Genomic DNA, 18,065 nt, shown 5'->3' with positions numbered 1-18,065 from the left:
TTATTGCTACATTATCACCCTGTCCTCTCACCTTCATATTTCATTATAACAGAACTGTCACAAAAACAATAGTGTCAGGGAACTGTAGCTCACCTGGATATGTACGCAACAGTTTTAAAAAACAAAGACAGTCTGAACCTAATTCTGATGTCTGCATTGATTTTCATCTATTCTCTGTATAAATACTAAACACTAGAACTAAAGTCTAATGAATTGACCAAAATGTCATCTAAAGGAGAAACATACATGACAAAGTCTTCCATTTTCATAGAAGTGAGTGAGTGAGTGAGTGAGGTTTTACGCCGCTTTAAGCAATATTCCAGCAATATCACGGCGGGGGACACCAGAAATGGGCTTCACACATTGTACCCATGTGGGGAATCAAACCCGGGTCTTCGGCGCGACGAGTGAACGCTTTAACCACTTGGCTACCCTACCGCCCCTTTCATAGAAGTTTTACAGCACATGGAGAGATTTAACAGCATGACTCACAGATAGCTAACTAGATAATAACTTTAATCACATATTGAACAATGACTGAGTAATGGTCATAAATATCTTTTTCAAAATGGCTGCCATGGTGGCCATATTGAAAAACTGATTCCAACCTCTTCAACAGATTCAGTGCCATCATTGTTGGGAATAAACATGTGAAGTGTCAGCTTCATTGGTCTTGTGGATTCTGAGGAGGAGAAATTTACAGAAGACAAGCAGACGAGCAGACAACGACATACGCTCACTTTCAATCGTGACCTTGAAAGATGATGTTTTTAAAAATAAAACCCCCTCCTTCACTATATTGATAAATATGGATCATAATGTAATAATTAATTTCTTGTGGCCAGAGATTAGTGTTGGTGAAAAATATAGTTTGGCTGGAAATACATTCCCCACCCCTCACTCAGCCTGTCCTACACCGTCACTGTGACTTTACCAAGCCACTTTACATTTACCCTTATAGTTCAGGAGGGACAGTGTTCCTGGAACTGCCAGCCAAACCAAGGCCAAGTGCCCTTCAAATGTAGTGATGCAATATTTTACAAATTGGTGTGAGTTGATTATGAAATCGAGGCCCTGTTAAATAATAACTCAATCTTGGGACATTCATCTTCCAGCCAAACTATTTTTGACATACATGAACAATTTGAAATGTATCCAAGACAATGACAAGGAGTCAACAGCCTCCATGAATGATGATAGCTTATGTACAGGGAAGTGAGGACAGCAAGTAACAAACATTGTACACAGGGTATAAACAGTTGTATATGTACAGGAGAGGGTACTGCATGGAGGGGGATATCAGCCATACCGCCCGGTAGAAAGTATGTATATATAACAGTGGACATATCTTAGAAAAAAACAACAATATACATAGCACTGTCAAAACAGTCATACAATAAGAATTGGATCAGCTTGTGAGCCAGCATATAAACAACAATAACAGACTCAATGGTCATGAATACCAATGGAAAAAAAAACAAATCCTATGAAAATATGACCTTAACAGATCACCATACATTAGGTATGGCAGGGGGATACAAACATCAAGCCGTCACAATAAAAGTTAAAGTTGCGATAAAAAAATTACAAAATATACTTTAGCTAAGAGGGCATGCCTTGTGTGTAACATATGTTCTAAGTCAACCGTATAAAACATACACACTCCCAATTGTCCTGACTAACTTACTGGTTTCAATGGTCCCAGGCTAAAACCTGAATTGATTCAGCCAGATTCCACCTTATTCAGTAATTGCTGGGGCAGCGAAAAAGGTCAAGGTCGTAAACACTCGATCAAGGTCATAAGCACAAAGTTCAGTGTCATAAGCACAAGGTCAAGGTCATAAGCACTAGGTCATGGTTTCCATGCAATGTCAAAGCCAAATTTTCCAAAGCTTTGACGAATGGAGCATAAAAAGGAGCATGTACTGCCTACATGAAGTCATGACAGAAATCAGAGTATCCACGGTATCAGCAATGGGAAAAACACTGCACAATAGCAAAACAATAGGAAAAAGATTGTAACATTGTATGACAGTTATAACCATATAGTTTTAAGTTTGGGCCTGACAGCAGCCTTCAGCACCAGATCCGACAAAGTTCAGGGTCCAAGACATGAATATACAGTTTAATATGGCAATTAACACTAGCCCACTGCCAGTACAGATGCAAGGTGCTAGTAAATCGGTTGTGCTTCACACAACTGTGAACAGTATTTCACATATACTACTCAAAACAAGTCAAAGAACACCCACAATTGGAAGGTTGTGTGCACCCACCAGCCATGACAGACTAACTATAGTCATAAGAAAACATTGGGCTGTCTTTAACTTCTTTTTGAGTAATATACATGGTGTTTCAGTTTGTGTTAGGAGGAAAGCCAGAGTGATGCAGTTCTTCGACGTTTACCACTCTGGTGAAACCCACAACACGGGTATGGTACAGAAAACACCGTGACAATCAAGGTGGATCTAGGATTCGAACCCATGATCACAGGTTCACGGCATGCCTGAGGGAGGAATTGCAGCACACTGCAGCACCTTAGGTGACTGGGCTACCCTTGCCCCTCAAACCAGGGCCACCCTTGGCCCTCAAACCAGGACCACCCCTGGCCCTTAAACCAGGGCTGCCCCTTGCCCTCAAACCAGGGCCACCCCTGGCCCTCAAACCAGGGCCACCCTTGGCCCTCAAACCAGGGCTGCCCTTGGCCCTTAAACCTGGGCCACCCCTGGCCCTCAAACCAGGGCCACCCCTGGCCCTTAAACCAGGGCCTGTAGAGTGTGGAGGACACTGCCGATGTGAGTGCAAATAATACTTTGGTTAACATGTACAAGGAAGAAGATATCGCATTGGCCTATAATGATAGACTCAACTACTTATTTCACACTTAGATGTTTAGTATTTCCCATTAATATACACATGTAATATATAGTATATTCCAAGGAAAATATAGTTTCATGCAAAGTTTTTAAGTTTGCAAATGAGGGCCTTGTACTGATTACCTACCTCGTTAAGATAACCTTGAACCTGTGTTGCTGCTTGTAACAGAGACTGAGGACATCTCATAGTTCAGTTTAAGAACAAAATGTCCAGTCGAATGGTAGGAATTTGTCATTTTTCAAAGGTGAACAACAGCAAATAAAAACCTTATCTGACAATATTTATGTCATCTGGAACGTCAGTCTTGATCCCAAAGCTAGTTTCCTTCCGCAACACAGAATTCAGGGCCTCCTTCCACTGTTGAAATTCTATCGTCGACTTACGATAGTCGCAGCACTCGTATCATCTTATAGCGCATGACCCAGTAGTTAATAAGTGTCAATTAACAAATGCAAAATACAAATAATTCCTGTGTGAAATTGCAGCTCTAGACAGCTGTGTACATTATCCTACCTATTCTGGTCAACACACCTTATTAATCACAACAGAAGAACTCTGACATTCCAAAAGAACTCAGCCACAACAGGACTACGCCGTTTGCATGTTTTTTTCAACAGAACGGCCAGTCCAAGTTGAGACAAACCGTGTTTGCAACCTTCTAGTGCCTAGGCTGTGTGAGTGAGTGAGTGAGTATGGCATAACTCAGCTTTTAACAGTATTCCAATTATATTACTTCTTGTCAGCTTAAAGTGGGAGGAAAGCCCGAAGTGATGCAGGTCTCAGATGTTTACCACTTTGGTGAAACCCACGAGCCCGGGTATGGTGCTCACTAAACCTAGAAACATAATCAGGGTGAACCGGGATTCGAACCCACAATCATACACTGCACAGCAAATCGCGGCACCTAAGACAACTGGGCCATCTGTGCCCCCGACTCTTACAGGAGACTTATCAAGTTAAAGATGCTCCTATTTTGAATGCAATAATATACGACTCAACATTTGAACAACATTCATCTTCAGTCAATGGTGTGGTCCTTAGCAAATGTTGAGCAGCATTACTCAATTGGTACACCCATCCTGCAGGAATCTGTATATTCTAGCACAGCATAGACGCTGTGGGGATGTACGGTCAAGGTGCCCCTATCAGCGTTATCTCAATTGATACTCATATCCTGCAGGAATCTGTATATTCCAGCACAGCATAGACGCGGTGGGGATGTACCGTCAAGGTGCCCCTATCAGCGTTATCTCAATTGATACTCATATCCTGCAGGAATCTGTACATTCCAGCATAGCATAGACGCTGTGGGGATGTACGGTCAAGGTGCCCCTATCAGCTTTATCTCAATTGATACACCCATCCTGCAGGAATCTGTATATTCCAGCACAGCATAGACGCGGTGGGGATGTACCGTCAAGGTGCCCCTATCAGCATTATCTCAATTGATACTCATATCCTGCAGGAATCTGTATATTCTAGCATAGCATAGACGCAGTGGGGATGTACGGTCAAGGTGCCCCTATCAGCGTTATCTCAATTGATACTCATATCCTGCAGGAATCTGTATATTCCAGCACAGCATAGACGCGGTGGGGATGTACCGTCAAGGTGCCCCTATCAGCGTTATCTCAATTGATACTCATATCCTGCAGGAATCTGTACATTCCAGCATAGCATAGACGCTGTGGGGATGTACGGTCAAGGTGCCCCTATCAGCTTTATCTCAATTGATACACCCATCCTGCAGGAATCTGTATATTCCAGCACAGCATAGACGCGGTGGGGATGTACCGTCAAGGTGCCCCTATTAGCATTATCTCAATTGATACTCCCATCTTGTAGGAATCTGTATATTCTAGCACAGCAATGAGCATAGACGCTGTGGGGATGTACGGTCAAGGTGCCCCTATCAGCGTTATCTCAATTGATACTCATATCCTGCAGGAATCTGTATATTCTAGCATAGCATAGACGCAGTGGGGATGTACGGTCAAGGTGCCCCTATCAGCGTTTGTCAACTGATCACCCATCTTGTCTATTCTATCAGAAGGTATGTACTAGATCAAATGGTCTCACAGAGATTTACAGAAATCAGAAATCAGGAGGGTAGTCGTAAGAGAAATTTTACAAAAAAAAACAATAATAAACATGTCATAAATATGCATACAAATTCACGCACTATTTGCAGGTATTTGGAAGAATAAAGACACACCCACCCAGAATCAATGCCGAATTTCATTTTCAGTGATGAACACCACAAACAATATACTGTAAATCTGGAAATTAAAGTGTCTCCAAATTAATACGACTGCTGACCCCTAGCCAAAAAATGCGACTCAAAATCAATGCGACTCCCCCCACCCCATCCCCAGTGGAATGATAGGAATCCTTACCCTAATCCAATCAAACAGTGGTCAATGATGCCTAGTTTGACACGAGTGGGTAGAACTCTTGACCCCAGCAGTGATAACTCACCGGATGCCCTTTGTGTAATTCCTATTCTTTAAATGACATTGTTATGTACTTGTTACAACTGCTGCTCAATAAACCATGTTTGTGTATATATTCAGGTTGGTATTTCCGCTATCCAAAGTGTGCGCTATCCGAAGTCATATTGTTGATAGTCATTTTGGAGACATAAATACGAAGTTTCATTAATGCGAACAAAGACCACTCGCATTTTATCATTTAATTCATGCTCGCGTTAACTTCAAGATTTACATTACCTCGTAACATAGGATTATCCTATAACACGTATGTCCCATTGTACGCAATAGATGCCAGGAAATTTGTTGTGCCTGCTAAATCCCAGTATGAGATGACCACAATAAAGCTAACTTGGTGAGAACACTACGGCCTTTTTGAGACGACTTGGAGTCAGTTGGCTTTAACATTGCTTTGAATGTGAGTGAGTCAGCTTAATGTGGGAGGAAAGCCCGAAGTGATGCAGGTCTCAGACGTTTACCACTTCGGTGAAACCAACGAGCACGGGTATGGTGCTGACAAACCTAGAAACATAATCGGGGCGAACCGGGATTCGAACCCACAGTCATAGGTTTCTGGCCTGCCCAAGGGACGCAACTCTGCACAGCGAATCGCGGCGCCTTAGACGACTGGGCCACCCGTGCCCCCAACATTGCTTTGAAGAGAATTTCAGTTATACTCCATGTGTCAACTTGACGTGGGGGCAAAGCCAGGAAGTTAGCCAGGTCTCAGACGTTTAGCACTCTGGTGAAACCCATGAGCTGACGAACCTAGAAACATAATCGGAGTGAACAAAGATTTAAACCCTCGACCAAAGGTTTCTGGGTGTGTCCAAGTGACGGAAGTCACAGGTCAACTCAGATCTATCATTATCAGTATCGAGATGTTACCTTCAATATACAATTAACTACTCTTGATCATTCGTATTGTTAAACCGAAATATAATCTAAAGTTCATGTACCCTTAAACTTTTCTGTTTCATTACAATAATTTACCCACGAACCATAAAATGTTAGAACCGGACGCCATCTTGCTTCCTAGCAGACGAGTCAATATTCATCACGTGACAAGTCAATACTGATCATGTGACAAGTCAATACTGATCATGTGACAAGTCAATGTTTGAGGTCAGTGTCAGTCACGTGATTTGGGGGTCAACATTGAAACGTATTTTTTTGTCACGTGGTACGGAATAACCAATGGAATAGCAAGATTCTTAATAGAGGCATAACCAGCTATAATGAACACATTCTTAATGAAAGATTATCTAGAAGTTCGCCTACAGTAATAGTTACCGTATTTATCATTATTGACACTGAGATATTCACCTGTGCAGCTGTTCTTCATGAATAATCAAGATATTCAGCTGTCAAGTTAATTGTCAGGATTATCTTCGTACCAATATCATGAACAGTTTAGTAAATCTTCATGAACACATCTATCATGAAAGGTATTATCTAGATGCCCACCTACAAGTATGTTGACCAGGCTAAATGGTAAACAGAGTGTCAGCTTGACGAACAACATGCTTTGTACAAGTGGCCAGGGCATGTTTATCAAAAGGTGCATCTGGCTTGTGGATATGCAATTCAAAGAGAAAAACCAGCTCTTGAAGAATGGCATACTTGTCCCAACATTACAGCAACAGAAATAGGCAATTTGTGGGCGTGTCCCAATGTTACAGTGACAGAAACATGTAATTTGTGGGCGTGTCCCAATGTTACAGTGACAGAAACATGTAACTTGTGGGCCTGTCCCAATGTTACAGTGACAGAAACATGTAACTTGTGGGCGTGTCCCAATGTTACAGTGACAGAAACATGTAACTTGTGGGCGTGTCCCAGGTCAACTCAGATCTATCATTATCAGTATCGAGATGTTACCTTCAATATACAATTAACTTCTCTTGATCATTCGTATTGTTAAACCGAAATATAATCTAAAGTTCATGTACCCTTAAACTTTTCTATGTTTCATTACAATAACTTACCCACAAACCATAAAATGTTAGAACCGGACGCCATCTTGTTTCCTAGCAGACGAGTCAATATTCATCACGTGACAAGTCAATATGATCATGTGACAAGTCAATACTGATCATGTGACAAGTCAATACTGATCATGTGATAAGTCAATGTTTGAGGTCAGTGTCAGTCACGTGATTTGGGGGTCAACATTGAAACGTATTTTTTTGTCACGTGGTACGGAATAACCAATGGAAAAGCAAGATTCTTAATAGAGGCATAACCAGCTATAATGAACACATTCTTAATGAAAGATTATCTAGAAGTTCGCCTACAGTAATAGTTACCGTATTTATCATTATTGACACTGAGATATTCACCTGTGAAGCTGTTCTTCATGAATAATCAAGATATTCAGCTGTCAAGTTAATTGTCAGGATTATCTTCGTACCAATATCATGAACAGTTTAGTAAATCTTCATGAACACATCTATCATGAAAGGTATTATCTAGATGCCCACCTACAAGTATGTTGACCAGGCTAAATGGTAAACAGAGTGTCAGCTTGACGAACAACATGCTTTGTACAAGTGGCCAGGGCATGTTTATCAAAAGGTGCATCTGGCGTGTGGATATGCAATTCAAAGAGAAAAACCAGCTCTTGAAGAATGGCATACTTGTCCCAACATTACAGCGACAGAAATAGGCAATTTGTGGGCGTGTCCCAATGTTACAGTGACAGAAACATGTAACTTGTGGGCCTGTCCCAAGGTTACAGTGACAAAAACATGTAACTTGTGGGCGTGTCCCAATGTTACAGTGACAGAAACATGTAACTTGTGGGCGTGTCCCAATGTTACAGTGACAGAAACATGTAACTTGTGGGCGTGTCCCAATGTTACAGTGACAGAAACATGTAACTTGTGGGCGTGCCCCAAGGTTACAGTGACAAAAACGGAACTTGTGGGTGTGTCCCAATGTTACAGTGACAAAAACGTAACTTGTGGGCGTGTCCCAATGTTACAGTGACAGAAACAAAGTAGAAAAGTCTCCTCTCTTGGTGCGGCTGAAATGAATAGAGTCACAGCCTCATGGGATATACGGACATAAATACTAACGTACTAAAAGCATAAGTGACTCTCCGCCACACGACCCCAGGAACCTGCGAGGGGTAGGACCAGACCGAGGCAGCCTCACTTTGATTGTAGAGTGAGTATAAATTATTTGATTACGACACGTCTACAGCAGAACAGTCTCAAGTCACATGGCACTCTGCCCACGTCTCTTCTCAATACAATCAGTCCAGGCGTATCAAACGTGGCGACAGTGCCCCCTGGTGGTTGGTAGAATCATCACACTCCCTACTTTTTTTCATCGATTGTTTTTAACAAACGTATCCAGAATGTCCTCGGCCATTTTGAGGTTGTTGTGCGACACTCTCAAGGCCTCCACTGCTTTGAGGCGATCGTAGCCCCGGTCTACGAGTATGGTGACGTGCTCCTCATTTAAACTGCCCACAATCGTTCCATTGTTCTCCTTGTTTAGGTCCTGGTTCTCTCGCAGTCCCTCGCGCCGAGCGGGCAGGGGAATATCATTCACATCTCCACTGAAACAACACACACATCCAATACTAATTAACCATACTTGATGGTTCCAGCTGTCACAGTAGTGTAGAATAGTGGGCAGATCGATCTCATTAACTCATAGAAACAACATCAAAATACTATCATACATTCATATTTTCCCAACAAACACATGTAATTATTTTTGATTTTGTATTTATTTTGTGCCAGATGTATGCTCATCTTTTTGTATCGTAACCATGCATATTTATGCACATGTCTTCAAGTTTGCACGTACATCTTGAACTATCACCCAACCTACATTCCATATCAGTAAAAGAGCTGGAATGCAGGGGGATTACAGGATCCTTCCCCTTCAATGACTCGATATACACTCCCCATCAATGATTCCATATACCCTACCCCTCAATGACTCGATATTCCCTCCCCATCAATGACTTGATAAACCCTCCCCCCTCAATGATTCCATATACCCTCCCCTCAATGATTCCATATACCCTCCCCCTCATTGATTCTATATTTCCTACCCCTTAATGACTCCATATACCCCCCCCCCCCCCCCCCCGTCAATGATTCCATATACCCTCTCCCCCTCAATGATTCTATAGTCCCTCCCCTTGTGAAAGGTGGAGGTGTTTGTCCGTGGGGTGAAGGAGTGTAATAGTGGGGTGGAGGTGTGGGCCTGTGGGGTGAAGGTGTGTCATTGTGGGGTGGAGGTGTATGGGGTGGAGGTCTGTGGGATGGAGGTGTGGGATGGAGGTGTGGGTCTGTGGGATGGAGGTGTGGGTTTGTGGGATGGAGGTGTTGACCTGTGGGATGGAGGTGTGGGATGGAGGTGTTGACCTGTGGGATGGAGGTGTGGGATGGAGGTGTTGACCTGTGGGATGGAGGTGTGGGATGGAGGTGTGGGATGGAGGTGTTGGATGGAGGTGTGGGATGGAGGTGTGGGTCTGTGGGATGGAGGTGTGGGATGGAGGTGTGGGCCTGTGAGGTGGAGGCGTTGGTATACGGGGGAGGTGTGTGACTGTGGGGGAGGTGTGTGACTGTGGGGGAGGTGTGTAACTGTGGGGGAGGTGTGTGACTGTGGGGGAGGTGTGTGACTGTTGGGGAGGTGTGTGACTGTTGGGGAGGTGTGTAACTGTGGGGGAGGTGTGTGACTGTGGTGGAGGTGTGTGACTGTTGGGGAGGTGTGTAACTGTGGGGGAGGTGTATGACTGTGGGGGAGGTGTATGACTGTGGGGGAGGTGTGTAACTGTGGGGGAGGTGTGTGACTGTGGTGCTGGTGTGTGACTGTTGGGGAGGTGTGTAACTGTGGGGGAGGTGTGTGACTGTGGGGTTGAGAGGCTCAGGTTTGCTGTACTTACTGTGACTGAACAGGAGCTGGCTGTTTGGCCCTGGGCATATGGGCAGGTGGGCAGGCATATTCACTTGGAAGTCGATGTAACTGGGGGGGAGCGTTTCCTGTCACGGAGAAAATAGTTCCTGTAAAATGTGAGTGAAGCATGAGGAAAGCATTAGGCAAAGCATGCTGGGTAAGCAAATAAGGGCAAGCACAGGCATGCAACTTAAAAACAGCAGAGTCAAGCATGACAAAAATTCAACATAAAAAACAAAATATGGGAACAAAGTGTTTGTTCACATGAATGCTTTGCATGAAAGATCAAGTCAAACATGTTATATATGTGCCAAAGTAATATATTTCTACCTCAACAAGTGCATCACGTCTCAAGAAAGTCGAGAGAACATTGCATACAACTATTCAGGGATATGTTAAGTGCATCGTAAAACCTTCCAGAATTGTTTTGTTGAGGAATTGGTGAGAATTAGAGCCCTAAGTTCTTGTGATTGTGCAGCCTAGTGTTAATGTCAACATCCATGCAGAGGTGTTTACTCATTCAGCCATCCGGGAAGATCCCGTAGAATCCCGGGTAGAATAGGTCTTCAGCAACCCATGCTTGCCTTAAAGGGCGACTATGCTTGTCGTAAGAGGCGACTAACGGGATCGGGTGATCAGGGTTGCTGACTTGGTTGATGCATGTCATCGTATCCCATTCGTGTGGATCAATTTTCATGATGTCAATCACTGGAATGTCTGGTCCTGGCAAGATTATTTACAGACTACCGTCATATAGCTGGAATATTGCTGACTGCGGCGTTAAACAACAAACACACAAAACAAACAAAACTCATTCAGCAGATAATGAGAGTGAGTGAGTGAGTGATGACTGCATTACTCCAGCTCTATCCCTATGGCAGGCTGTGAGTAATGGACCAGACAAACCAGTGACTGAAAGGATGTCAGTAAATCCCCACCATCAGGGTACACAGACACACCATCAACCCTGTCACAGAGAACTCATCCCAGACTGTAGGTGATGGGTCACTAACTCTACGCAACTGCATGGTACTCAAGATGAGTGAGTGAGTGAGTGAGTGAGTGAGTGAGTGAGTGAGTGACCCTGTCACAGAGAACTCATCCCAGACTGTAGGTGATGGGTCAGTAACTCTACTCTACTGCATGGTACTCAAGATGAGTGAGTGAGTGAGTGAGTGAGTGAGTGAGTGAGTGAGTGAGTGACCCTGTCACAGAGAACTCATCCCAGACTGTAGGTGATGGGTCAGTAACTCTACTCTACTGCATGGTACTCAAGATGAGTGAGTGAGTGAGTGAGTGACCCTGTCACAGAGAACTCATCCCAGACTGTAGGTGATGGGTCAGTAACTCTACTCTACTGCATGGTACTCAAGATGAGTGAGTGAGTGAGTGAGTGAGTGAGTGAGTGAGTGACCCTGTCACAGAGAACTCATCCCAGACTGTAGGTGATGGGTCAGTAACTCTACTCTACTGCATGGTACTCAAGATGAGTGAGTGAGTGAGTGAGTGAGTGAGTGAGTGAGTGAGTGAGTGAGTGAGTGAGTGAGTGAGTGAGTGAGTGAGTGAGTGAGTGAGTGACCCTGTCACAGAGAACTCATCCCAGACTGTAGGTGATGGGTCAGTAACTCTACTCTACTGCATGGTACTCAAGATGAGTGAGTGAGTGAGTGAGTGAGTGAGTGAGTGAGTGACCCTGTCACAGAGAACTCATCCCAGACTGTAGGTGATGGGTCAGTAACTCTACTCTACTGCATGGTACTCAAGATGAGTGAGTGAGTGAGTGAGTGAGTGAGTGAGTGAGTGAGTGAGTGACCCTGTCACAGAGAACTCATCCCAGACTGTAGGTGATGGGTCAGTAACTCTACTCTACTGCATGGTACTCAAGATGAGTGAGTGAGTGAGTGAGTGAGTGAGTGACCCTGTCACAGAGAACTCATCCCAGACTGTAGGTGATGGGTCACTAACTCTACTCTACTGCATGGTACTCAAGATGAGTGAGTGAGTGAGTGAGTTTGGTTTTAAGCTGCTTTTAGCAATATTCCAGCAATATCACAGCAGGGGACACCAGAAATGGGCTTCACACATTGTACCTATGTCGGGAATCGAACCCGGGTCTTCAGCGTGACGAGCGAACACTTTAACCACTAGGCTACCCGACCACCCTGGTACTCAAGATGAGTGAAGGACCCAACTGGTAATTGTTGTTTATAACCATCCCAATATTTAATTATATACTTTATAACTGTGTGGTTTAAATGGTATTGTCTTTAAAAAACAACAACATAAATACAAAATAGTACACAGGGTGGAAATTAACGCTCACCAATAGGCCCGAGGCCAGTAGAAAATACCTCGGGCTAATATAATCATACTTCTACTTGGCTATAGGCCCTGTTTTTTTAACAAATGCTGTTAATTATCGCCTCTCGATTCTGGCATAATCTTTCAAGTCTTAAAAGATTGAGTTAAAAGATTAGTTAATAAATATGGCAAATACTTGCCCGTTTTCACCATGTGTAAACTTTGATGGACACCTGTACCGAACTTAAACTTGCTGACCTGCTGTCTGCTGTATAGGTAACCTATACCTAACAAGTATGCTACAAGACGTGCTACTCCATGTATAACTCTAATGTCATATACTGAACTGAATAAAAAATATTTAAAAAAAAGAAAAAAAAGAAAAAGAAAAAAAAGATTTAAATTTAAGAGTCTGCTTAATTTTTAAGGACTAGTAACAATTCCGAAAGGCCTGTGTTTTTCGAGTTAATTTCCATCACTGGCACGGCACAAGACAGAAGACAACTGATCGTGACAGTGTGACCACATGACTGTGAGACAGTGTGACAGTGAGACTGACCAAGACTTCAGCGTCACAAGCAGAGACATAAGGGTCAACACATGAAGCTTCAGGATATTTTCTGAGTATGACATATCTCACATGGGATAATATCTCACCGTATTCAAGTTACCAAGACAACAGACAAGTATTTTATTGAAATGGCGATAGGAGTTCTATAAGCATGCACGTCAAGCCCATGGTGACTCCAGGCCATATTAGGTGCCCACTACCCTATGCCTGTGGTAATACTGCTGATTCAGCACCTATCTCTCCATAGGGGACACAGCTGATGAGTGAATGTATGATGAGTAAATGTATGCTTGTGGTAATACTGCTGATTCAGCACCTATCTCTCCATAGGGGACACAGCTGATGAGTGAATGTATGATGACTGAATGTATGCTTGTGGTAATACTGCTGATTCAGCTCCTATCTCTCCATAGGGGACACAGCTGATGAGTGAATGTATGATGAGTAAATGTATGCTTGTGGTAATACTGCTGATTCAGCACCTATCTCTCCATAGGGGACACAGCTGATGAGTGAATGTATGATGAGTGAATGTATGATGACTGAATGTATGATGAGTGAATGTATGATGAGTAAATGTATGCTTGTGGTAATACTGCTGATTCAGCACCTATCTCTCCATAGGGGACACAGCTGATGAGTGAATGTATGATGACTGAATGTATGATGAGTGAATGTATGATGAGTGAATGTATGATGACTGAATGTATGATGAGTGAATGTATGATGACTGAATGTATGCTTGTGGTAATACTGCTGATTCAGCACCTATCTCTCCATAGGGGACACATCTGATGAGTGAATGTATGCTTGCACACATCTCACATATGGCATATACCACACAGACATCCTTGGAGTAGCATAATATTTGTATTACTAAGTAGTGTAAGTATCACACACAGACATCCCTGGAGTGGTATAATACTTGTATTACACAGCAGTGCATATGACATCACACAAACATCCTCGGAGCGGTATAATAACGCAGTGTATATAGACAATACAGACAAGATGCAGAAGGTGGTTATCTGTAGCAATATGTAGCATTTAGTCTCCAGTAGTTAAGCACAGCAGACCACTGCTCTCATAGATCTTATACGGTTTAGACACAATAATGCATACTGCAGACAGAACAAGAGATCAATATAGAAGTGGCGAAGGGAACAAAGCAAATAGCTGCCACAGGAAAAAGCTCATATAATGAGATCACTGCCTAAGGCATAACTTTTGCAGAGTCTCAAAACCTAGCTTACATAGCCTCCACTTCCCGTCTTGACCCCTCCCTGTTATTGTCTGGTAACTACACAGTGATTAATGGCTTTCCTGCTTGGGTATATCTGCCCCTAACATTGCCTATTGCCACTGAATTCCCCAACCCCTTGTGTAAGGATGCTGGTATGCTGATGCCGTACCTCCCTCAGGTGACGGCGGGTGTTTGGAGATGCCCTCCGACGTGGGGGAGGTGTTGATGAGGGGGTGCACGCCAGGCAGGGGTTTGTCGTAGTGCGAGTCCGGCTCCGTGTCAACGGTCTTCACAGTGTGGCCGGGGATGTCGTACCTTAGCTCCGCATAGGACACTCCTGAAACACAGGCTACATCTTAGACACTGCCACCCTTCCCTCTAAACACTTACTACACCTGCACCCAGAAGCCGAACTTGAGTTAACATTCCGCTGCTACACAGTGGGATCCTCTGGAGCCACAAGGGGTTGAGTTTAGGGGTTAGAGGTTCGTGGACACCATGTGAGGAGATATTCTCAAGCTAAACATTAGTGTGATGTTACTTTCTGTACACTGACTTTTACCAGACACAAGACATAAACTAGGCTCTCCACAAGGGAACGTTCCCATCTAATGTGCGAGAGTGGGGTGTATGAGAGGGTGGAATATGAGAGTGGGGCGTTGGAGCGAGTGGAATATGAGAGAGTGGGGCGTGGGAGAGAGTGGGTGAGTGAGTGAGTGGGTAAGTGAGTGAGTGGTAGCTAGCAGCAGCCAAGTGTTCAGGTGTGTGTGAGGACAGCTGTATCTAACCTTGGTCCTTCTCTGCGGGCGTCACGTTGATGACCGTCCTCTGGGGTACTGTCGGCCGCTGGAGGCGTGGCGTGTCTTCGTCGTCTGCTGGCGGGGTGGGTGGAAGCTGACGTCTGTCAACACAACACAACACAACACATCTCGTCACTCAGCAAACACAGAAAACCTCACACATAATGGAGAAACTTTCGAATACTGACAGTAGTGCTTAATGTTTGTTTGTGTGCTCTCAGCCATGAACACTGGGCCAGACAAACCAGTGATTAACACAAAGACTAACATCCCATGTAGTCAGAGTATGACACAGCAAGTCTGTTTGTCTGTTGCTTAATGCCACACTCAGCGCTATTCAAGCAATGTGACGGCAGTCTGAAATATTTGTTTGTTTGTGTGTTTGTTTGTTTGTTGTTTAACGCCGCACTCAGCAGTATTCCAGCTATATGACGGCGCCTGTAAAAAAATCGAGTCTGGACCAGACAATCCAGTGATGGACATCATGAGCATCGATCTAAGCAATTGGGATCACTCACTCACTCACTCACTCACTCACTCACTCACTCACTCACTCACTCACTCGGTACACCAGTGTTGGGTACCTGCGACATAATAACGCTTCGTTCAGTTTAGCAACTGTTTGATGCGTCCATATAATCACCATGGCTGGGCGGGTGCGCTTCGCGAGACGAGTATGAACGTTATCAGCCAGGCGAACCAGAGCAGGGTCCCTTTTCACAAAGCGATCGTAGGGCTACGACTACCGTAACTCCTATACCTTAACATAGACTTACGACCGTCTTAGGTCTACGATCTCTTTGTGAAACGGGCCCGCAATGCAGACTGGACGCCAATCCGACACGAAACACATGTACGGATTCGGACCTCTTCTGATCACATAGCCAACCAACATAATACTAAGTTTTAATTAGCCAAGTCATTCATTATGCGATGCATACATATATATTTGGTAATTCCCTGAAGGTATCCCTAACCAGTAAACAGGCAAATAACATTGTCTAACGTGGAGCTGATCAGGATGATATATTAAATTTGTACTTTCATTGATTGAAATGTATTTATTTCGATTCAGGTTTAAACACGTTGCAAAGCACAGATCCGGATGACAGACACAGCGGTTTTCTGGAGCGTTTCGATATAGAGTTCACGCCCTTGTCAAGCTGAATGACTGTAAGAATGAACATGGATACTTCCCTGGATGCGAAAGTAAACACAGAAGTGCTTATCCACTGAAGTTTTCTTATTTACTCACCAACTTGTTGAATGCCAATAAAACAGTTTTGTCTTACTCTATTTTGTATATTTTTATTTTTAGTTCTTGATTTTTTTGTTCATCATAAGTAAGAGCTTGTGTTTGAGTAATGAATACGCCCGTAATTCTTTCTCGTGAAAGCTTAACACCAAACGCAAATCAGTTTGAATATATGTATTTTGATATGATGATAATGATCGCACAACACAGCCAGATGTTATGTTATTACCTATATGACTTATATATGAAATACATGAGCGAAAAAAACTGATTGTCATAGTATAGTCAAGCAGTGTGAAGACTGATACCATGTAGTGCAGGTAAAATATTATTTGAATGCCTTCACACGGGCACTGACGAAGATTGTACAGGGTTATACTATACCTTTGTTTAAGCTGCGCCCTTAAGACGAAACGACTGCATTAGCATGCCGAAGCTGTTGTTGTTGTCGTGGTTGTGATTGACTGCCAGACATGAGGCCGGATGACTCGGGGCACATGCGGTTGTATGTTTGGTTATGCCTGAAATTGTCTGCCCTTTGACTGCTTGGCTTGGAGTGAGTTGCCCCTTTCGGCCTTGCTCGGGGGGTGGGGAAAGGTGGTCGGTGGAGCAGCGCATACTGCGTACCAAATTAGTTGACAACGTTGCGGAAGTAGTTCCTGGATGAATACTACACATTGTATAATACTTGAAGTTTTGTAAATACGCAACAAAAGCCTAAACCACAAAGACAGACGCGACGGATAAAATGGAAAACCAAAAGAACAAAGCTTTTCGTTGATTATGAATAATATTTCTGGAATATTGTATGTTATATTTATATAAATTCTACCATTTCTCAGCGCACTATTTAAACTTTAAATTAAAAATTCCTTTTACTATAAGTTATAACCAATGATGGATGCATGTCGATGAATCTCATATGCACGACAGTTCATTTGGTAAAGCTTGGATGGTGTCGTCCGCTGTCCGTTGTCCGTCGTCTGTACGTCAACAATTGATTCCATCGACTTCTTCCTCTGAACCACTTATTGGAAATAAACGAAATGTGACTGAAAGCATAACATGGCGGGAATTAAAAAATTACAAATGGAGGGGCTGACACTATCCCCCCCACCACCACACACAGGGGGGCTGAGGGGCAGGGCCACATAGGGGTATTTGGATATATTGATTTTAGGGACTTCTTCTCTAGAACTAAGAGATAGATATCAACCATATATTGTTGGAAGCATACTCCGATGGGGAGAATTCAAATTGTACAGTGGTTGATCGCCTCGGCGCCCCCCCCCCCCCCTGCCACCCCGATCCCTCCCTCCCTTTACAATGGTGTAGGAGTAATGGCCCATACACCAAGTACGGATCGAGTGATCAGATGAACTGAATGACCCTTCTCAAAAACAATTTCTTAAAACATCAATAGTCTTTACATATACGTCTCTTCACGCACATCTTGATAGCACAGAGGGAACGTTGCTGCGCTGACGATGACAAGGTTTCACGTTCCAAACGCATAGGAGTTGATAATCATTTTTTCACGTGCAAACCTTATAGAATAAAGTTCACTTCAAACACCCCGTGAGAGGAAAGTGTGACAATGTGTCAATGA

General features: G+C 43.6%; 1 protein-coding gene across 1 annotated transcript; it reads right to left on the bottom strand.

The window, feature by feature from the left end:
- Positions 1 to 7,495: 7,495 nt before the first annotated feature.
- Positions 7,496 to 16,873, bottom strand: LOC125382885 (the record flags this gene model as incomplete). Its single annotated transcript, XM_048401044.1, has 5 exons — positions 7,496 to 8,934; positions 10,276 to 10,393; positions 14,571 to 14,738; positions 15,190 to 15,302; positions 16,841 to 16,873. Coding segments are annotated over 5 exons (667 nt in total), but the record flags the coding sequence as incomplete, so codon positions are not given.
- Positions 16,874 to 18,065: the final 1,192 nt, after the last annotated feature.

The sequence above is a fragment of the Haliotis rufescens genome, unplaced genomic scaffold (assembly GCF_023055435.1).
Source record: "Haliotis rufescens isolate VD_foot unplaced genomic scaffold, xgHalRufe1.0.p SCAF_208, whole genome shotgun sequence".
Taxonomy (NCBI): Eukaryota; Metazoa; Mollusca; class Gastropoda; order Lepetellida; family Haliotidae; genus Haliotis; species Haliotis rufescens.
The sequence above is the reverse complement of the archived record's forward strand: the minus strand, read 5'-3'. Positions and strand labels throughout refer to the sequence as shown.